The 23825-nt window shown below is 27.5% G+C and overlaps 3 protein-coding genes across 3 annotated transcripts; 2 read left to right on the plus strand and 1 right to left on the minus strand.

Annotated features, from left to right (window-relative positions):
- The first annotated feature begins 3118 nt into the window (after positions 1 to 3118).
- LOC101265148 (early nodulin-like protein 4) lies at positions 3119 to 4770 on the plus strand. Its single transcript, XM_004243765.5, has 2 exons — positions 3119 to 3405; positions 4274 to 4770. The coding sequence occupies exons 1-2, from the start codon at positions 3234 to 3236 to the stop codon at positions 4660 to 4662; spliced, it is 561 nt and encodes a 186-aa protein (XP_004243813.1). The 5' UTR covers positions 3119 to 3233; the 3' UTR covers positions 4663 to 4770.
- A 6874-nt stretch (positions 4771 to 11644) lies between these two features.
- On the plus strand, positions 11645 to 16488 carry LOC101246264 (wax ester synthase/diacylglycerol acyltransferase 4). The gene is made up of 5 exons (XM_004243312.5): positions 11645 to 12074; positions 12727 to 13314; positions 14718 to 15065; positions 15855 to 15992; positions 16109 to 16488. The coding sequence occupies exons 1-5, from the start codon at positions 11892 to 11894 to the stop codon at positions 16265 to 16267; spliced, it is 1416 nt and encodes a 471-aa protein (XP_004243360.1). The 5' UTR covers positions 11645 to 11891; the 3' UTR covers positions 16268 to 16488.
- A 2474-nt stretch (positions 16489 to 18962) lies between these two features.
- LOC101245965 (uncharacterized) lies at positions 18963 to 20322 on the minus strand. The gene is made up of 3 exons (XM_004243311.5): positions 20041 to 20322; positions 19717 to 19942; positions 18963 to 19605 (listed from the first exon to the last, which is right to left on the minus strand). The coding sequence occupies exons 1-3, from the start codon at positions 20254 to 20256 to the stop codon at positions 19196 to 19198; spliced, it is 852 nt and encodes a 283-aa protein (XP_004243359.1). The 5' UTR covers positions 20257 to 20322; the 3' UTR covers positions 18963 to 19195.
- Between the last annotated feature and the right edge of the window lie 3503 nt (positions 20323 to 23825).

Here is a 23825-nt window from a genome sequence, read left to right on the forward strand (position 1 = left end):
TGAGAGCCTGTTTGGCTCAGCTTAAAAGCTGGTCAAACTGACTTAAAAGCTGGTTTTTGACTTATTTAGTTGTTTGGCAATACTCAAAACAGCTTATTTTAAGTTTAAAAAAAAAACTTATTTTAAGCCAAAAGTTAAAAGTTGGGGTAGGGGTACTTTTTTCTTTTTTAGCTTATAAGCTTTTTAAATTGACCACATTTTTATCTTTTTGTGTTTAATATTTTTGTACAATCTCCAAATTACCCATATAACCCTAACATTTCTTTGTTCCATGTTTCCCTTTTCACGTTTGACATAACAACTTCAACACTTTTATCCAAACGCATAACTGCTTATTTTAAAAATAAGTTTCAGCACTTTTAAAAGTACTTTATTAAAGCTGTTTTTATTAAACCCATCCAAATGGGCCCTGAATCACAAAAATTAGAAAATATACCCTTTTAATTCATTCAATGTGAAAGTGTTAATCAAATTATATCTTTTCTCGTGTAGTGTCTTTTGGCGAAAATAGTTAATATTCATTTTCGTTCCGACCTTCTACAATTCAATATATTCAAAGTCTAAGTTTATTTATAGTTGATGTAAAATTTAAATAAATGAATATTATTCATATATATTTATTTATATATTATATTATATTATAAATGGAAAAGAATCAAAATTACCCTTGAACTATGTAAAAATAGATCACTTATACCTTTCATTACATTTTGGAATCAAAATGCCTTTGTTGTTATCCTAGAAATCATAAATACCCTTAAGAGTTAACACCTAAAAATTTTTATTGACGTGGCAAGTCACGTGAAACTAATTCTTTCATCTAACCGTTGCCAACTAGGATACACTACAATAGAACTAGACCTTTAGCAGCGACAATAATTGCCACAAAAAGCCCAGAAAATCGTCACTAAAACTTTTTAACATTAAATTTAATTTTGTGGTTTTTAATCACTGTTTTTAAAAAGTCAAAAATAATATCGATTTAATAGGAGTTTGAAGACATTGTATGTTTTATTTATATGTCATATGTAAATGTACAAAATGTAAAATGATGCATTATATAGTAGGAGATTTGAATCGAGAAGTAATTATGATGATTTTTCGTAATAATATTGGATGTTTTCAATATTGATATTGCAAGTTATTTATTTTAGATAATTAGGTTCCAATCGAAAATTAATTATCAAATTTTTTTTGTTGAAAAAAATAGGTTTTACTAACAAATGGTTGTTGGAGCCTTAGTTGCTACTAAAATCACTCGTAACTTTTAGTGGCAATATTTTGAGATTTCGTGGCGACAAAGGTCAAGTTCTTTTATAGTGAATCTTAATTGACAACTCTTAGGTGGAGGGATACGTCTCATATGTCTTGCCACGTCATTAAAAAATTGGAGTGTTAACTCTTAAGGATATTTGTGGTCTCCTAAAACAACAGAAGGGTATTTTTTATCCCAAAATGTAAGGGTATAAGTGGTCTATAATTAATTTGTATTATAAATATAAATTAAAGGACAAATAAGTCATACTCCCTCTGTTCGGTATTGTTTGTCATGATTTCTATTTTTAGAGTCAAACTATAAAAATTTTGAATAACATTTTAAGATGTTTTTTTTCATCATATTAATATGCAAAAAATCGCAATTTATAGAATTTTTTCATATCGTTTTAAAATATATAATTTTTGTTGTTTAAAATATCGAATTAATGTGATATAATTTAACTTCATAATTAGTCAAATTAACTTTTAAAAAATAAATAACAAACAATATCGAACAAAGAAAGTATACGTGGAACATTATGGTCATTGGTAAACCCTTTTTACCTTGGAAGATTTTTCAATATTAACTAGCTTAGTAATTTTCTTTTATCTCTACATAGATTTTAATTGAAAGTTCATTAATTTATTTCCACAACTTTCATATGAAAATAAAATACCAAGTGTTAGACAATTGAAAATATTTGACTGCATTTGGTGCAGATTTAAGTTTCAATCCAATTCAATACATTACATGTATATTTGATATTTTTTTTATTGATTTTTACTTGTTATGTTTTATTTTTCAACAGTCAAGCTAGGTAGATTTTGATCATCACTTTAATAAAATATATTTTATTAAATTATATTATTATGCAAAGAATTATAACTTGTACTAGTTGAATATCTATTTTTTAAAAATATTATATTAATTCAGTTCAATTTAAATTAGTCAAATTAACTCTAAAAATAACAAGTAAAAGTAAATAAGGAAAATATTCTTTATCATTTAACTATAGCTAATAGTGTGTTCAATTCACAATTAATTATACTATTTTTTCGAACCTATTTAATTTCTTTAATATTTCAATAAGTGGAATATCAACTACATTCATAAGGGTAAAAATGCAGAAACATAATGTGGAGTTACTACATTCTAAACTAATATTAATTTGTATATATTCAACCAAATTTAAGGATAATATAAATTTTAAATTAAAATTATTAAATTCAACCGAACTCGGAAATTTAACACTCCCCTTTCCTCCTGCTAATAATGGACAGCTAATGCATTAAAGCTTTTACTATATAGTAATAATATTTCTAATAATGATAGTTTTTTCGATTTTACTTTCTTGCGAGTGTAATACATTTTAGACAAAAAAAAAAATAACCGTAATTATATATTTATAATTAATAATATTAAGCAGTTGCTTGGTTCATAGATGTATCGAGATTAAATTTATACTTCGAATAATTTTATATTTAACAAAATAAAATATAAATTTATAAATACTCGATTAAACTTAAATTTATATTATTTCACACTTCAGGTGAGATAAATTAGAGTTCAAGATTATAATCTTAGAAATATAATTTGGAAATAACTTAGTCAAACAAACCATTTGGTAACAAGGAAAATATTTGTCATCAAAATTTATTTTAAATCTCAAATATTAAAAGGCCAGGTGTGCGAAAACGTTTATTTTTTTTATGGGAAAATAACAAATAATTGATTGATTAATTAAGGTAATTCATGATAAATAAAAATAGACACAAATTCCCAGCTAAGACTTTCCATATACTTACATATAAATCCAACGGTAATATCATTTACCTTCCTAAATAATTAATGCAAGTTAATTATTTTTTCCTCTTTTTAAACCCCACATAATTTTCTATTTTCTTCATCTCAAACACATTTTGCAATTTTAATAATTTTCTCACTTTGTTCTTAGTTTGGATCTACATATACACATATGGATTCTCTTTCGTTTGTTGGCTTTTTCTTTGCGTTCTTTCTTAGTTTTATGTGTTTGTCTCAAGGCTATACGTTTTATGCTGGTGGTAAAGAAGGTTGGGTTTTAAACCCGTCTGAATCTTATGACCATTGGGCCAGAAGAAATCGCTTTCAAGTCAATGACACTATAGGTAAACCGATTTCCTCTTCGCTATCACTGTTAAATTTAAATTTAGATATGTAAATCTAAAGCAAGATCATATATCACTTCAGCTAATATATACATTTTTCTATTTCATATATATATATATATCATCAAAATTAACATTATACTTTTTATGTTCTAGAAAAATCATAGATTATAAATTCTAGATCACCCTATACATAACACTTCAAATTGACTTGTGATATTTTGTGTTTTTATTTTTTTCAAAAACATTAAATTCTGTATCAAGAGATCGAGTATGAGATAAAGGGTATCTTCAATTTCTTTTATTTATCGAGAGTTTAGTTTCACATCACAATTTTCTTTTATGTCACATAATTTAGTTTCGTGTCACAATTTTCTTTTATGTCAGAGAGTTCTTAATTTATTTTTTGAAAAGTACGGAAAAAAATATTCTCTTTATTTAATCGGATCTGAGAAAAACTTTTAAGTTGTTGAGTCACATAGGAAACAAAAAAAAAAACATACAAAGCAACGAAACCATCATAATTTTTTTTAACCCCTCCCAAAAAAAAAAGTATGACAAACATATTTTTTTAGTTTAAATTTTATGCAGCCATGTAAAAATAGCTTATACTAGATAATTATTTGTCAAATCTCTCTTGATAGTGTGATAATTTGGTAAAAACTCAATTATATTACCAAAATGTTTACTAAGGTAACTACTGGTCAATTTCTTAATTATGTTAATTTAGTAGTACACATAATTAGATTACTAAAATGTTTACTAAGTTAACTACTGGTCAATTATATAACCAAATTGCTTACTAAGGTAACTATGCCGTATATTTTTACGTTGTCAGTATATATAAGTTTCGTTTTTTTTTTTTCAGTATTTAAGTACAAGAAAGGGTATGATTCAGTTTATATGGTCCATGACAATGATGACTATTTAAAATGTAACAAAACAAGCCCAATCCATCATTTAAAAGATGGCCATTCTAAAGTGATATTTACAAGAAATGGCCCATTTTATTTCATCGGCGGAAAAGACGATAACTGTGAGAAAGGTCAGAAGCTTCTAGTAGTTGTCATGTCGCCGAATCACCACAAATCTTCATCTCCCGCGAGTTCTCCGGTGACAATCCCGACTCCTCCACCGGAATCTGTTTCTCCAGCTCCGGCGCCGGCGGCGTCCGCGGCGATTGCAGTGGATGTGAGCCCATCAAGTGTTCTGTTTGGAGTTTTTATCAGTTTAATTGCGGCAGCTGTTTTTCTGTAATTTGATTTTGATTAATTTGCGTTAATTTTTGGTTTTGTTTTAATGTGTTTGGTTACTCTAAACTCTATTAGTTGTTGTGTTATGATAATTACTTTCATTAACATCTAATTTTTTCGTTGTTTTATCGTTTATTTTTTATTTTATTGTTATTGATGGTTAAACATGTTTTATTTTTATGAGATGTTAGTGTCAAATATATATAAAAAAGACTTGCCAAATAAACGTGGCTGAATATGTGTGAGACTGAATGAAATACTTGTCAAAGAAACGTGGTGCGGCTCAATCACATCAATGATCGAAGCTTCAAATTGATTAGGAGATTTTAAATTTTATAATTACTTAAAAATAATTTGTTCAAATGGAATTTTTTTAAGATGCAGAATAAAATTAATTTTTAAAATATTATTTTATATTTTTAGTGAAAAAGATTAATTTTTACTATAAATAACATTTTATTTATTTCAATCGTTTCTCAAATTTTTGATTTGACATTAATTTTAAAAGGACAAAATTTTGAATAATATATCAAAATATCTTTAATCTTATCATTATAAGCATATGCAAAGTGTTGAAATTTAAAAGTTGACAAAAATAAAAGGAATAGTTTTTTTACACGAATCAAAGAGATAAGACAAATACGTGAGATGACTATAAAAATATTATGAAATTCTTGATGTCTATATAGAGTTTTCACTCATAAATACGTAAATAGCCCATAAATAGCGATTATTATATGGTTCGACTAATTTAATTACAATATTTTCCGATTTCAAGCAAACAAAATTCTCGTTACACTCATAGTACATGATAAACATGACACCAATAACAATTATTACGTATCGAATATATTAATTCAGCCAAAGAAAAGGAAGAAGGAAGAGCTAGTTACTAAAACTAAAACTAAAACTAAATCGAAAAATCAGTAATATTTATGATGTTCATAGAGTAAAAAAATGAGATTCTAGAATTGCTCCTATCATATCTTGTAATTTGAGTACAACCACCTATATTATTGTATTGTTAGTTTAAATATATTATCGATTGTTATCTAAATTTTATCATATCGTTAAAATATATCGTTTGACAATGACAAGAAGTATCATTTTATGTAATCCTTGATTTGGTGTGATCAACCATTACTCCCCCCCCCCCTCCCCCCTACCCCCCTTATTTTTATCTTATTATATAATAAATCTATTTTCTCTTTTATTCGACCTTTAATAATTATCCTATATCGTATCCTAACATTACAAAAGTAAACGAATACAAGTAATACAACTGCATCAACATATACATATCAAATACATCCTATTGTATTGTTGATATGGTTTGTATTTTATTGAATGCAACATATATAAACATGTATTCATCCGCTCTCTAGCATCTCTCATCTTTTATTATCAACTTCTTGATCTTGTAAGTATCGAATACAATCAATATCAACTTGTGTATATCATATTGTATTTTAGTTATATCAACGAAAATATAATTTACATCAACTTAATATATCCTCTCTCTCCCTCCCTCTCTCTCTCAAATCTCACCCGTCTCCCTTCTCTCTCGTCCACGGCGCAATCTCTCTCACTCTTTCCCAAGTCAATGAATATACAGTAACATACACATTGTATATAAATATATACACAATGTACATACAGGAGCATATTTGTATGTATCTTATAATTCCATAATCAACTCTCTATATATTGTGGATAGGGGTGGAGCCAACATACTGTTATGGAGTCATCTGAACCTTCTTCGGCGAAAGATGTTACTATTTATATATGGTTAAAATTACTTTTATGCATACATAGTCGATGCCGAACTCCCTTCATCTAAGTTGTGTGTATTTTCTTTAAATTTTAAACTTCTTATTGAAAATTCTGGCTCCACCATTGATGATAGAAAGTAAATTTTGGCTTATTTTGTAACAATATTTAGGACTATCTTAAAGAGTAGATTAGATGTCGATATGAGTGTTAATTGTAAGGTTGAATTATAAATTAAGGTGATTGCGTAACGAAATTAAGAAGTTGATTTATTACATTTAGTGGTGCACGTTTCCACTTTTAAACACCCTCTTACTCACTCCATTTTATTTTATTTTGGCCCCCCCAAAAATAAAGTTAGATGTTTCATTTATTTATTCATTTCAACAAATCAAAAGATTTCAATTACTTTTTGTATTAACATAGTATTAAATAACTATATAAAATAGTAGCTTTCTTAAGAAGTATGTTAAAGTAATATGAAATAGAGAAGTATGTTTTAGTAATCTTTTAGAACACGTTTAGAAATTCATTAATTTGATACGTGAGATACACTAATATGATGCGCGAGGTACATTTTATACATGATACACTAATTGGATGCGCGAGATACATTAATGTGATGCGCGAAAATGAAGAATTTTGAAAATTTATAAAACTTACGAGAAATAATGATAACAAGAAACTAAAATGTGGAAATTCGTCTATATATATATACTAGTTTCCGAAACGTGCGTTGCACGTTTACTTCATAAGGATGAATAAAATGATAAATAATTTTTGTTTTAAAAGATAAAATAAAGTAGCAAAAACAAAAATGGAGGCACACTATCTTATGATTAACTTTCTTAAAATGTCTTTTTTGTCTCATAAAAATGTTGAAATTAAATTAATATTTATACATTTCAAGAAGATAAAATGTTTGACATTAATTAGTAAAAAAATGAAATTCTCCTTCTCATTAAGTAGAAGGCAATTAAGTAATTCAAATTTATAAATAAAAAACTTATTAGAAGGAAATAACTAAGATTTAAAGTGCAATGATTGATATTTAAATTATGTAATTATACAAATAAAATATTAATATTTAATTAAATAAATTAGATTTTAATTTAATGGAGAGTCAAAATGACAATATTAGTATTCTTACAATTAAAAGTTTGTTAAAATATATTTTAAATTTTTTTGTTAAAAAATTAATAGGAGCAATATTTGGTCAAAGGATAGAAGATCTTCTAACCTCTTAAGCATTTTGGTGTATCATTTTTTTGACTTTGGGATTTGGATCTCATGATAATTTTAATGAAAATTGTCGAAAAACTATAGATTTTATCCACAAGCACATGTAAGAATGATTCTTTACAAATATTTAAAATTTAAAATGCATAAACGTAATTATTAATAATTTGAAATTAGAAAATCTTGTAGGCATTAATTGTTTTGCATGTTTTATACACTATTTTTATGATTGTATTTGTCTCATTTTCTAAAGCAAAAAACACACCCTTCAATCAAATATATTCTTAAAACAAAATTACAAATACAAAGATAAAGTATCATATATAGGAGCAAGTTTAGCATAACGTAACCAACGAAAAACAGAAAAATTCTAAGACAATCTTTTTCCTGTTTTTTCTTGAAAATGCAAATTGAAACAAAGTTTTAGTAATAAACATTCAACTTTTGATCATAAAAAATTAAATTATTTGAAAGACAAGTTAATGGAAGTGATATTTAACTACATAAATGGCGGGGTCTTACCATAGTTCCAATCTCGACAAATAAGTAAAAAAAAAAATACATCAAGCTTCGATACTTTAGTAGAATCATACTATGCCTTGTAATCTTGACATAAATTTTCTTGTCTTGAAATTTTCTTCACTTGATCAAAGCTTTTCTAGTCTTCCACACAAAAATTGTATCACATATAAATCTTCCTATAAAAATAATGTTAAAAGATTGTATTTATAGGAAAAAATATAGCTTTGGAATATGAAGATTCACTTACAAAGTTGAAGGTCAAGTGTTACAAAAATTTAAGACAAATATTAATTAAGAACATAAATTAATTTAGAAGATAAATTATATACATGTATCTATTTAAAGGGTAAATAATTCAAGAAAATAAATTAAATTAGATATTTTAATTAAGAATTATTCTAAAGAAGTGCAAAAGTCATTAACATTTCCATAAAATAATGTAACTTAATATTTAAATTAAATAGTTAAATATTTTTATAATATTTTAATTTATAATAAGGGTAAAATCGTAATTCAACTTTTAACTTTTTTGTTCCCTCTTATAATAATATATGATATATATATATATATATATATATATATATATATATATATATATAATTTGAAGTAATTTTGGATTAAAAACTAATTATTGAAAGTATTATGCAATAAGTAATAAATGATTTTCAGAATTTCAATTTTATATATATATATATATATATATATATATATATATATATTCAATAATTAGTTTTTAATCCAAAATTACTTCAAATTATCTCAAATCAACTCCAAATTTAATATTTTAACTTCAATTTTTCCATAATAATTAGTTCTCAAGCTTTCATTTTCATGGGGCACTATAAAGGTTATATCATAAGTATAGCCATAAGAAATATGGGAACAATTAGTAACCACGTATATTTTAAATAATAATTGTGGAGACACTTTGGTAATCAATCAAAATCACCCACCTAACTATACTACTCGATTATTCCCTTCGGCTCATTTTATATATCATATTTTTATTTTATATTTGTATTAAAAATATATAATTTACCCTTATATTCTTATTTACGATTTTCTTAAGTCAATTTTATAAATGATAAATATATTTTACAACTAATTAACTATTCTATATCAAAAATATAATAAGTAAAATAGAGTAATTGATATACAAATTTTATAAAATGACAATATTACAGTTCAGCTATTTATAAAAAGAGATGAGAAAGAATTTTTCAGCCAAAATTAAATAGGATTAATGAAAAAGTCATACTTGTCCAATATTTCAGCTAGTGTCCTTATTGCATTTAATTACTTTGGGAAGATGAAGTGTCTCAATTCAAAATATTAAATGTAGTTGAACACGTTAATATTATCTCTGTTTATATTAGTAATTAAAATGCTGGTGAGAGGTGGGGAAGATCAATATTATTGATTTTTTGATATCGAAATTCTACTTTAGACAATCATTGTTTCTAGACAATCTTAATAAAAGTTTCGATTTTATCTATATATATAAAGTGTCTTAACTCCACCAAACTTTATATTTAACTACAATTAACTAAAATATATTTTTACTTTTATTAGCTATGATCAAAATAATTTGTTGTATATCAATATTCAGACACGAGGCAAAGTTAGAAAATATATGCGAATTCAGTCTAACTCAATCCCTAACTTTGTTCAAGCTATGAATTATATTTAGAATTTCATGAAATATAAATATACATATTAAGTTATGTGCAAATGATAGGCAATATTTGAATGAAATTAAAAGTGTACTTAGAAAGTTATTAGTTGTGTGGATATATTAATTCTGATTAAACATGAACTTTCACTTCAAAAATACTTTTTTCGTCCTTATTTAATTGTCTTAGGGGTGCGCATTCGACTTTGAAATGATTTTATCACCTCTGGACCCATTCTCTTATAGAATGGTCGAGCATTCACGATACTCATCACAAGTCACATTCTCTTCAAGAAATGGACTAATTATTTATATGTACTTCATAAATTTGTATTATAAGCACATTGTCATGGTTTTAAAATTCATCATAATTTCATGACACAGCTCAACATCACTTTGAAAGATCAAGTGTATCATCACTTTATCTTCTTGTATCATGATAGAGGATTTATAAACTTGTCAAATTATTGGGTTGACAACATCCACAAGTCTAATGACTTTTCATACCATTTTGATAATAAAAATTGTCTTCACATTTTGAAGGACTATACGAAGAACTCATAGTGTTCTTCCTTTTATCATTACCACAATGATGACTATTATAATTCTGTCCCTCCACGCTCTTATTTATATCATTAATTATTTGCCATCTATCAAACTAATCATTCACTGCTACCACATTCATATGATTGAATGGAGCAAGTCAACAGTCGGATCTCAGAGTTATAACATGTTGCTACCACATTCTTTTCAATGAATAGAGCAAATTCAATATGATGAATTTCAAGACATTTCATCAAAAATATATTATTTTTCTTAGTCATCATTTTATCATCGCTATGGTGCATTAGCTCAAACTCAATGTCTTACCCATATAAGGCGTGTTACGCCATAATTCTATGGGACTTGAACCCAATCACGGTGCATCAAAACTCTAATTGATGTCTTACCCTTTTGGTGCGATAGAACTTGAATCTATCGTCTTATCCTCAAATAGTTTTCATTATGGTGCATCCGGACTTTAACCTGATGTATTACCCTTTTGGTGCGATGAAACTTGAATCCATCGTCTTACCCTTAACCAACTGTATGATAAATCGAAGTACAACATGATTTATTCTTTGAGTCTTTCAAAACAATCAAAATAATATTCAAACTCATGCTATTAAAATTTTATATTTTCTTTCATTTAAGAAGTTTTGTATAGCATGTCACATTCAACCAATAGTAGTATATGTCTTCGGTTCCTGATAATTGTTAGTGACTGAATACTATTTTATTCTAAATCATAAAATATTTTAGAAAATACATACCTGATTTTATGCATATAATACTTTAATCTTCATAACGAGATCAACCAAAATATGAGCTAAAGAAAAACAAGAACTCACTCTCAATTAGATAGAGACTCGTGCTGATAACGTGTTATAAAATCAAACTCATAAGAATATAATCATAAAGAGAAGAAGACAAGAGAAGTAGATAAAAGAAGGGGAATTTTCTTTTTATTCAAGTGTATGTAAGTCTCCTCTGTATCTCATACAATAGTGAATGAACAAACCTATTTATAGAGCGAGAAATCACTCCAAAAGTCACCATATTAAGTATCATCATAAATAGATAAATTCTTATCCAAAAAGGTTCATGAACCTAGTGAACATGGATGGTTATTCATGTACTAACTTTATGGACTATCCACTCATTCAATGAATTTATAACCATTTATCTATTTATTGCATTACTCACGTCTATCTGAGGGGACAATGTGAAAATCACTTAAAATGTTTATTTATGTTTGTTCAATCCAAGCAAATAAATATCTCCATCACAAATAAAATTTTAAGCAAGTCAAGAAAGACTTTTCCAACTCAAAACATTATTAATTATTTCACACAAGAGGATTGATTTTCTTATAGCCTTTGTCTATTATATATATACAAACACTTTACATACCAAATGCTAATTAAACAAAGTGTTACAAATTAGTTATTTTAAAAAAAATAATATTTATCAAGAAAATAGAGATAGCTATGGAAGAAGAAATATTTGAGCCAGCAAGTCCAAGTTCACAATATTTAAATAGCTCCAATTTATCACTCTCAGTAATTGCTGTATTGGAATCAAAAGTTCCAATTGAATATGAAGATTCACTTCCAATAAATTTACTCAAAGATGTATTTGTGCCTATAAATCCAAGATTTTCCTCAATTATGGTGAGTTCTCTCTTGCCTTTTTATATATATGATAAAGTCGTTTTTTTGTTTTTGTGTCAGCTCATGATCTAAACGAGTATATATATATCCTCTCTCACCCCCACCCCCATTTTGACTTCTAAGTTTTTTCTTTATTTGCTATAACTGATAAAAAATATTTTTTAGACGATCCATATTGAAAAGAATGATTTGAAAGACGAAATTAAAATTCACTTTTCAACGACGAAATCCGTAAAAAGAATTATATATTATATATAAATTATTAAATTTACTTGATTTTTTTTTTTGAATGACATGATCTTGAGAGAACTAAAATTTTAAATATTTATTACAATTGAAAATTTGAATAATAGTGTAACACTCAAATTAATATTAGACTCTCCCTACAATTTAATAACAAATGCAACATCCAATTATAACGAGCGAAGCTAAATGAAATGAAGGGTATTCAACTAAATTTTTCTCGATTGAAAATTATATTATATATAAGTAAACGAACATATATAATTTTTTTTGTTATATATAAGTGGTTGAATTTTGCGAACATCTAGTATGAGTGGTAAAGAAGATTAAAAATTATTTTGAATTTTCTACGTAAAAAATAATTATGTTTTTTACTTTATTGATCATATATTTTATTTTCTCTAAATAGGTAACGGGCAAAAAAGGAACAAAAAAATGGAAGCGAGTAGAAGTGAACTATCAAGACCATATTAAAACACCAATATTTCCAACTCAAAAACCAATCGAGTTCTACGACGAATGCTTCTCCACTTATATATCAAACTTAGCAACGGAAAAATTCTCGCAAAATCGACCACTATGGGAAATTCACGTATTTAAATATCCAACGAGCGATGCAGCGGGAAATATAGTTTTCAAACTTCATCATTCACTAGGAGATGGTTATTCATTAATGGGTGCACTTCTTTCATGTTTACAACGAGTCGATAATCCTTCACTTCCTCTCACATTTCCTTCCCGCCAAAAATCGAATTTAAATAATTCGAATAAAGCCAAAGGGTATATTAATAATTTTAAAATCGTACCTCGATTTTTTAAAGGGATTGTGAATACATTGTATGATTTTGGATGGAGTACTTTGAAGAGCACTTTGATTGAAGATGATCGGACGGCGATTCATTCCGGTGATGACGGAGTTGAGTTCCGATCGCCTGTCTTGGTTACCAAGACATTTTCGCTCGATAGACTCAAGCAAATTAAGGCCAATTTAAACGTGGTAAGTATTCATTACATCCTTATATACATTTATTAATAAAAAGAGCTTATAGGTGCAATTAAATTCAACAACTTTAGTCTAAATTTTAATAACTTTAAAAAGATTAAAATTTTAAATTTTGAATCTGCCACGGACATATGCTAAAGAAAGAAAATTTAAATTATTGATTTTGTAGGTAATGATCATCAAATGAACTACATACATGTGTTTGTACTTTCTAGAAAGAAAGTATATATATCACATTAATTGTCTAACACATAGATGTCTTATAAGTAGTTACATGACCATGATAGTGAAATGAAATTAATATACTTTAATTTGTTGTATTTATGGTTACTTTCTTACTTACTCCATCCATTATTGTTGTTGAGATCATCGAGAAAAAATTAATAAAAGATATAATTTAATCAATATAAGTTTATTATATTAATAATATCAAAGTCTAAATAATTTTTTAATATGAATAAAATGGAGTAACTATTAAGAGCAAAATTGAAAAAAAAACTAATTATTTTTTAATTATTTAAATTAATAATTAATCTTAGACATCTATTTTTAATATATCTGCCAAATAATTATGAACGGAGGGAGTATACAGTTTATTAAGTGATCAACCAATATTACTCCATTAAGTAAGATTATTTCTAATTACCTCAAGTGACAAACTACTAGTAGTATCTTGTTTAGATGGTTGTAGCCTATTTCTTGTACTATGCTGTTAAATTAAATAGTTTGTTTTGATTGTTTATTTAAATCTATCGTTATTTAATAATGAAAAGTTTCATTTCATGTAACGAATGATTTAGTGTGATTGTAGGAGTCCGAAATTAAAAAGGTAAAAAAATTATCAAAAATTTCAAAAGGGTATATTAACTATTTTTTTAAACAAAAAAAGGCAAAATCACTCCTCACGGAGCGACTTAATTATGACAAAATTGACATGTTCATTTTTTTAAAATAACATAAAAATCGCTATTGTAACAGCGATTTCATCCAAAAAAAAATCCTTAAATCGCTGCTGTCAATTTATTTTTTAAAAAAATGCACCAAATGTGGACCAAAATGCTGCCTGCCTCTATTAACTTTTTTAATGAAAAAGAAATCGCGATTTCAATTTCAATATTTTTTTCGAAAAATGCTGCACTCGCAGCGATATTAAAAAAAATTGTCAGAATAAAATCGCTCCGTTAGGAGCGATTTTATCCTTTTGGTTAAAGAAAAAATTGATATGCCCTTTTGGAATTTTTGACAAATTTTTTTATCCTTTTAGTTCCGAACTCAGTGATTGTTGCATCATATTTTATCGTTTGCTCTGCCTTCTTATAGTAGATGCAGCACTATCGCGTACTCTAGGATTTATCCTTTTAAATTATTGATGTATTGACATTATTTTTTTTTTCCAGACAATAAATGCAGGGATAGTGATATATGGAACAAGATTATACATGGAAGAAGTAAATAAAGAGACATGCAATGGAAAATGTAGTGCATTGGTTTTATTCAACACAAGGGCACTTGGTGGAAGTTATAAATCAGTTAGTGATATGATAAGACCTAATTCTGATATGCCATGGGGAAATCATTTCACATTTTTGCCTATATCATTACCAAAATTAACTAATAATAAAAGTAATAATCCTCTTTATTTTATTCAAAAAGCTCATAGAATTATAGAAAGGAAAAGGAATTCTGCATCTATTTGGCTTACTGGTAAATTGCTTGATTTATTGAGGAAGCTAAGAGGTACTGAGGTATGTTCTTTAATTTTATATTTCATGTAAATGCATTCTATTTTTTTTGTTTCAAATTTACGTGACGTAGTTTGAATTTAAAATATGTCCGTGTCTATGTCTTTACATGACTGGTATCATTATGTAGACGTTCAGACTAGAGGCATATCCAATAGGGGGTTACTGGGTTCACGTGAATCCATGCTCCCCTCCTGAAATCATATATAGTAGTGTTATATTTTTTAAAAAAGATATATAAATATAGATGTGTGAACCCCACACTTGAAGTATCGTATAATGTCGTGCGATGATGATTGTGTGCAACTTTCTAAGAGAAGTTGAAAATTTGAGTCTTTTATTTGAAAAAAACGAGATTAAACTAGATGAATTTATATCTTAAATTTACTTTTTTCGTAATAGTACACCCATCATCTTAAATTCTGAATATGCCTCTGATTTAAGCATGGATCGTATGACATTAAAAAAAAAATTAGTATGCAAAGTCAAAGTTGAAGATTTTTTTAGACAGACATTTTATTTGAAAAAAGAGTTAGAAGTTTTGTGAGTCAAAACTAATAAAACTCAATCTAATGTGTAACCAAACATTATGTTGAAAATATTTGTTTTTAAATAAAGTAAAAAAATTCAGGCCCAAGTTCTAAAACTTTTGAACTCTCAATGCTAAACATATTATAACATTTGTTTGGCTATAAAAATTTTTTATTAAGCGTAAATGGGAAGTATTATATCGTATCTTTTCAAATGAGCTAATTCAATAGAAAAGTATGTCATATAAATTGAAAATTTCAGGCGACAGCTCGATTTATTCATGGGACATTGAGGAACACAAGCATGGCATTAACAAATATGATAGGGCCAGTGGAAGAGATGGCTTTGGCTAATCATCCTGTTAAAGGATTATATTTTGTTGTCACTGGTGCTCCACAGGTGTGTGCACGATATACGCATTATACATAAATATACATAATTTATACATTTATTGACTATTTTGTAAACTAGATGATCGAAAATTAAACATTTGTAATTGTGTGTTTGTTTTGCAGAGTTGCTCAGTGACAATAGTGAGTTATGTGGATAAGCTAAGAATTGCAATAGTTGTGGAGAAAGATTTTATTGATCCAAATAAGCTCAAATCTTGTATTGAGTATGCATATGAATCCATTTTCAAGGCTGCAATCAACTCTTCTAAAGTGGAAAAGTAGGACCAAATTCACACAAAAAAGGTCTATCGGGAACAGATTCTGTGTATATTCTACCCTTTTAAGACTTGACTTTTGCGGGATTACAGCGAATATGTTATTGTTGTGTCTTCACAAAAGAAATGTGTACACTCTATCAAATTGTTGACAATGTAATTGGGCCTGACTAATGGGCTACTACAAATAAGATGCTTCACAAGTAGTTCAATTTCTTGAAAACACAATTCATTTTTCTAGTTTTCCCTTACTTGGTTTCGCTTAAAATCAGGATCAGAGCTAGAAGTTTGAATACGTATTTAATAGAACTCAAAGGTTTTTCTTAAAATAATGTGTTTGTATTTTGAAAAGTTTATTTAATAGGTATAAATATTAAATCTAGAACGTATTTATTAACACTTGAAATCATCATTCTAAAATTCTTAGTTATAAGTTGAAATCCTTACTCTGATTACGGGTAACTAGAAAAAAAATGTTAAAAAATTATGAATTTCCTAATTTACGGAAGAAAGACCCTTTTCTCCGTCGTCATGAGTTATATGCTGAAGTTGAAGTTTTTACGTGTAATTTGAACATCTTAAGTTGTTTTCTCACAAACATAAATTTGTGAAAACTATAAAAAGTTTCTTAATTTTTATACAATCTTACCAAATGAGTAGTTACTCCCGTAAGACATCGAAATATCGTAATATGCTGCATTAATAAAATAAATATTTGCGATTAAAAACTTTGTATCTTACAAATTTTCACATTTTAACTTTTTTCCAATTTAATTTTCCACGTGTCGAGTGATTATACGTGCTTACATCAGATACTTGGTGCCAGCTCAGCCTAGCCAATGATCTCTTCCTCTGATTTTTTTGTGTGTGGATACTCCAATCCTCATGTTTAATTTGCACAAACTATTCCAATTTTTTTTTTAAATGTTTAGATCGAGTATTTGCACTTTAGATCTGATGACTCGATTTATAGATTGTTATATTTTATTTACAATCATTTTTCCTTTTTATAACTATGACGTATTACACTTGAGTCGATGATTTTTCAAAAAACTATCTCTCTAACTATTTCATAAGATAGAGATAAAATCTACACATACTCTACATTGCTCAGACTCTCACTTATACAAAATTTTACTAAATATATTATTATTGTATTCCAATTAAAAATAAATACATAATTTTCACCGTTCTTTTCAAACCAGCTAAAATGTTATGGTTCATAGAAAAAATCAATATATTTTTTGTTGATGTTAACAATTTAATACGATGACATGCAGTATTCTTAATTATTTCAACTTTTTGTATTGTCATTTTCCAGATTACGTTTTTTTTTAATTTAATGTATAGGTCACATGGATAAACATCAATTAATAACCTACCACTTATTTATTACTATTGACTATTGATAATATCTTATTAAACTTTTTATCACTTTTTTGATCACTTTTACATCTTTCTATAAGCTTATTAATTGAACTAGCTTTTGATATTTTATTTTTCTCTTCTCAACTTTTCACCTGTTTTGTATGATGACTTTCGAAGATTTAATTGATAAATGATATTTCTCTGTCAACATTAATTTATTCTCTCGTTATCCTTGTGACGTTAGATAGTGTGTCTTATTTTTTTATTAAAAAAAAAAAAAATCCACAAAATTATATTTTGAACTTATTCAATATATAAAGTCATTTACATATTTAAACTTTGCGATAGTAATTGAGTTCGTAATATGAAAAAGTAAATATAAACTGATAAAAGGCGACTTAACGTCTATTAGATATATATAAAAATAATTTTAATTAAATATAAATCGTATAATTTTTCAATAAAAAAGAATTCAAATAAACCCCGCTCCAAATTAACTTTTGTTCTTGTTTGTGAGTGATCTCTTATCCTCCCTATATTCTTGTTTGAAGTAGTACTAATACCCTTCAATTGATAAAGTGACATAGAAATAGTATTCATTTCGTTCTATTTTAACGATATTTAACTCAGAGCACACTTATAAAAAAATTACAAAATATAGTTTACTAAGTTATTCTTATCTAATAAATGTAGATTGATTTTTTCTCTTAAAAATTGTATACAGTATTTCTTTGATATCAAGGGCATGCTTAAAAATAGTTATCAATTTTAATTTATATTTCTTTAAGCGATAATTATTCGAGACAATTTTTTTAAAGCTAAAACGATATTTAAAATAAAAAAAAAACAAGGAAGTAATTACTCAGAAAGTAATCCTACGAAGGGGAGATAATAGAAAAGAAAACAACAACGTAAAAGAAGTTCAAATACAAATTAAAATGAACCTTACAAATTTGAAATGCTAAAAAAATCTTCAAATAAAAATTCATAAAAATGAACAAATTTGTGAGATTAATTTTTTCGGATAACACGATGGTTTCCATAAAATAAAATAATTTTTTCAAATCATTGAATCTCTTTAATTTTTTCATATAGATTTTTTTTTATATTTGAAATATTCAAAAATTCTGACACTGCTATTAATTAACAAATTTAATCAATAAATAACCTAACACTTCCTAACTTTAATTATATCTTTATCAATTACCTTTCACTTTTTTCTTCTTCTTTTTTTTAATCACTTTTACCTCTTTTAATTAGCTTAATCAAATAAAATCCTTCAACTTTTCGCCTGTTTGATATGATGGCTTAACGATTCGAGTTCAAAATTCTACAATAATTTATTTAATTTATTAAAAATTATTATTTATACTTCTTCAGTAAAATTCTTACAAAATTAAATTCAAATAAACCATAACTTACAAGGATGCAATAGGAATATTCCATAATAATATACATCTATTATACCTCACTAGTTTACAAGCAAAATTAATAATTTCGAATTCCAAGGGCAAAATAGGAATATTCTAATACTTAATACTAGGTAAAAGAAATCTGACCCCGGTGATCAAATAACTTTGATCGCCGGGGTCAAGCTATCAAGCAAATCAAAAGTGAGCATTGAACCACTTGGCCTTGGCAACCGCCGGAGATAATTCACCGGAAAAATTGTCTCCGACTTAATTTCCGGCGAGCCTAGATATTTGGCTTGCATGTATTTGTGCTTCCTCCATGGAGCCATATGCATTTTTTTTTCCTTCATGCATTTTTTAGAAGCACAACATAATATTTTTATTAAATTTCTAAGCCTTTCGATTTTTCCGACGTATACTTCCGGCAATTTTTCAACTAGACGATTATACCCTTCGTTAACACGTGCCATTTCGAATTCCCCTCGAAAATTTAATTCTATAATCACCTTCATTTCACCTTTTTTTGAACTTGCGTTTGTCATCACTTCAATGTATGTATATTCACCTTTCAAAATGAAAAACAATAAACATATCAAAGTTAGGGCACTTTTTGTCTTTTTGAGCTGAATCTCAGTGGATCGTGATAGTAAGGTCATTTTATCACTTAATAATATACCTGAAGGTATTTCGGGTGTGCTTTTCCACTTCGACTTGCAAATGAAGCAATTATAACCTTCGTTTGTAAGTCGATCGGAGATTTCTCTTTGCATACATTTCCGGCAACCATCGGATACCATTTTCCGGCAGCTACATTTGAAACTTGTGAATTTCAATTCTTTTAAAGCCTCTTTTGTTGCTTTTCTAACTTTTGACTCAAAAGAAGTTGTCCTACACAATGTTGTCTAAAAACAAAATAAAATTTGGTAAGCAACAAAAACCAAATTAATTAAATAGTAATTCAAAAATAAAAATAAAAAGTGTAGTACTTGATTTAATTTACCTTAAGAAGCTCTTCTTGTGATGCCCAAAATGCTTTATTTTCTTCGCTATCGTTAACATTTTCCTCCTCCTCCTCTTCCATCAGTATTTCTTCGCTATTATAACTAATATTCGATTTTAATGAATTTTCACATGATTGAAACTCGATCCCTTCGTCTGTGAACCCAAAAGTCAACTCATACAGGCCTTCGGGTTCATCTGAATTCTTTGCAGCCATCTTAACTATACTAGTAATTTAATTATTTGTTCGATTCTATTAGTCCTCTTTTTTTTGCCCTATGATATTTTTTTGTAATAAGAAGTTGTGTTCTTATAAAGCTCAACATTGGGACCCACTTGATCCACGTGGACGAATAATCCTACGCACATATTGGGTATCAACTTTCACATCTTCATATTTATTGTCATGTTATCATTATGGGATGTGATTAATTAACTTATTATTATATAGTATGATATATATGGTAATATTTGGCCTACAACTATAGATTTATTTTCCATAAATTTTTTGACATGAAATTTGTGATAATAGAGTTTATTCTTGAAAGATTCGGACAATGTCAAGAATATAGGAAATAGTAGCTTCTGATATTTATTATTTTATTACTGTTATGTTATTAAATCGCGATAATTAATTAATGGCAATTGTTAGTGATAGTTATATTTTTATTTATATAAATGTTGTTAAAATTTTTAGTAAAATTAGATCTAGTGAGGTATTAATATTGAAAATGATTTTAACACTTTTTATTAACGTGTATATTTATTGTCGCTAAAAGTCATTTTTACTATAGTGAATGCGCTTCTAATAAGAAGTTTTTTTGTATATTCAAATAGAAAAAATTAAGAACAATAATAATGCTATATATAATGTATTAGTAATGCTTGTATTACTTATACTTGTATTGATTATACATAGATTAATTTAGTACATTGTTTGGTTTGGTAAACTAAAAATAATTTGCATTACATAAAAAAATTATTTACATTGATACCCTCTATAATAATAATGAAAAAGATATAACTTCAATCTTTAACCATGCTAATACATAACATAATAAGGAAAAATATGTTATATATTTAATTTTAATTAGTTTAAATCTACAAATTTATATGTCATGCGAAAAATTAAAATACGACTTAAACAAGTGTAGTAATTAGTTAATTAATAATACTACATACTAGTATGTGTGATGAGCGGCTTCTATTTTTCTCTTTTTTTAGTCTTATTGGACCCTAGGTTGTTAATTCCATAAATTAATTAAAAATGCTTTTAGCATATTCTATTTGGTTTAATGAGTGATGACTTTTCCAGCTAATCTTCATTTCACCTACTCAAATATGCTATTATAATACATAGTACTACTTGTTACTAATTATGTATTTAATTAGTATATGATATTGGTATCTTAGAAGCATCAACCATCATGTGAGCGGTTTCTATTTTTTCCTAGCTGGGTTCCATAAAATGCTTTAGCATATTCTTATCAAAGTATTATTGATCGAATGGTATTAAATAGATAGATTGAGTTAAATTTAACAAGTTAAATGAATTGAGTTAATAAATAGATTGAGACAAAATCAGCTGAAAAACTACTTAGCTTGAGCTAAAATAAGCCGGTTAAAATAGATTAAAAATTATTAGTTGGGTCATGACCTATTTTATTTTTTTGAATAGTTCACTTATCCTAACTCGAGACCCTTGAATCCAGCCTTGACCCGAAACTTGGAACATGAGAATCGAGAATCGAGCCTGACCCGATTCTCTTGATTTGTCCCGACCTTAGTCATGACCCGGAACCTAATCCTCTTAGAGGCAAACCCATAATTTGAAGAATCTGGGTGCATCAATAATATTTAAGCATAAATGAAGCAAAATTTTCAACGCTTAACTTTGTAATAAAAAGAGCTGTTGACGAGGATCAAACTTGGATCTGCAAGGAGGTATGTCCTCACTTCTACCAACAGACCAAGAGCAGATCAATCTTCTTTAAGGGTGCACTCTTTACTATATTCTTTTTCCTATCAGTTTCTCACGATAATGGGTGCACGTGCACCCTTAATCTTTACATGTGGATCCGCTCTTGAATCCCCGAGCCTACCTCAAAACCTAAACCCTACATTTGACCCGAAAGCCAAGACTCGAGACTCGATATCCAACCCCTTACTTGGGACTCAACACGCTAGTCGGGAATCAAGTCTGACTAGGGACTCGAGACCTAAGACTTGACCCTCGATCTTGACTAGGGACCTGACCCAACCCTAATATGAATCAATATAAAATTATCTTATGTCCAACCCATAAAATTTTAGGAAATTGAGCGGACGATCAAATTTTGGGCCATATTTTACACTCCTACCTTATAAAACTAAATATAACCCCCCACCCCACCCCACCCCCCCACCCCAAAAAAAAAAGAAGTTAAACTAGAGAAAATCTAGTTGATTAGTCGTTATTTGAATGTGAGAAATTGCTACACTAATATCATTTTTATTCAAGTAACTTGTTTTATTTTTAAGATTGGGCTTAGATATTATTACGGAAACCCTAAAATATAAATATATTTTCCCTATGCTTACTAAGTATACTACTTAAACTCATTCAAGAGTTATTCATTTCAATGTTCAACATAGCACACTAGTTATATAGTTTTGTATGCTAATATTTGTGTTCATTAATTAGATTACTTATGTAAATTATGCTTATTTATCATCTGGATCAAGTGTTGATACAAACCTAGAGTTTGAAAGAATAATTAGAATAAAATGATGTGAGCAATAGTAAAAAAGAGTTAAATATTATAAGATAATTTACTATGCACTTTCCACCTAAAGTTATTATTTAAAAAATAGCACTTTCCAACATTATTAATTATCAATGAAAATAAATAATAACATTTTTTTTTGGATATGAATCGGAAAAAAACAAAAATGTGAAGAAACAAGTTGCAAGATTTTAAACCAATAAGGAAACTTAATGACTTTAGATGATGAACAACAATTAATTAAGTGGGTTATGATGATAAGAAGCAATCAAAAAAATTTAATTAATTATATTTGTCGCTCTTAATCCTATGTGTTGCCTTATTATGTACACATTTATGAAAGCAACATTAAAAATTAGAGAAAAGAAAAAGGTAGATAAGGTTTTCTTTTGGAGTCGCAAATGAACGATAATCTAGGCTAAATTTAAACGGATCAAATGAATTTAATAATATTTTAGATTATATCATAATGTATTGGGAGTGAAAGCTACGGGTTAAGGGTAAAGATATAAATTATAATATGTTGGAGGGCGGGGATAATAGAATTAAGGGAAAAACGATAAATATATTTTGAATTATTGTAAAGGGTAAACAAATATACCCTTTGTCATACTTTATGGATATTGACACCCTTGCTGTAGAAAAACTAAAATGTATATGTCATTCACTCTGACGGAAGACTACATAGGGACACGTTGTTAGGATCAAATTCACACACACACACTTTTATGAATGAAGAACACAAGTACTTTATAGAGAGAGAAATGAGAGATCATGAGAGAGAAAGAGAGAGACCAATATTTTGTGGTAACACCCCATAGGTTAACTTCCACGGCGGTGGGATATATATTAAATAATTCAGAGTATTTTTGGTTACAGAGAATAAATGGAGAATAAATAGTACACCCTAAAATTTGGGTCGGGGCGCTGCCCCAAACCCCCCATTCTCGAGAACATTAATATATGACAGTACATCAAATATTAATCAGGCTCCACAATCTAACACACGTGGCACAATCTT

This window comes from Solanum lycopersicum, chromosome 7 (genome assembly GCF_036512215.1).
Source record: "Solanum lycopersicum chromosome 7, SLM_r2.1".
NCBI classification, from domain to species: domain Eukaryota; kingdom Viridiplantae; phylum Streptophyta; class Magnoliopsida; order Solanales; family Solanaceae; genus Solanum; species Solanum lycopersicum.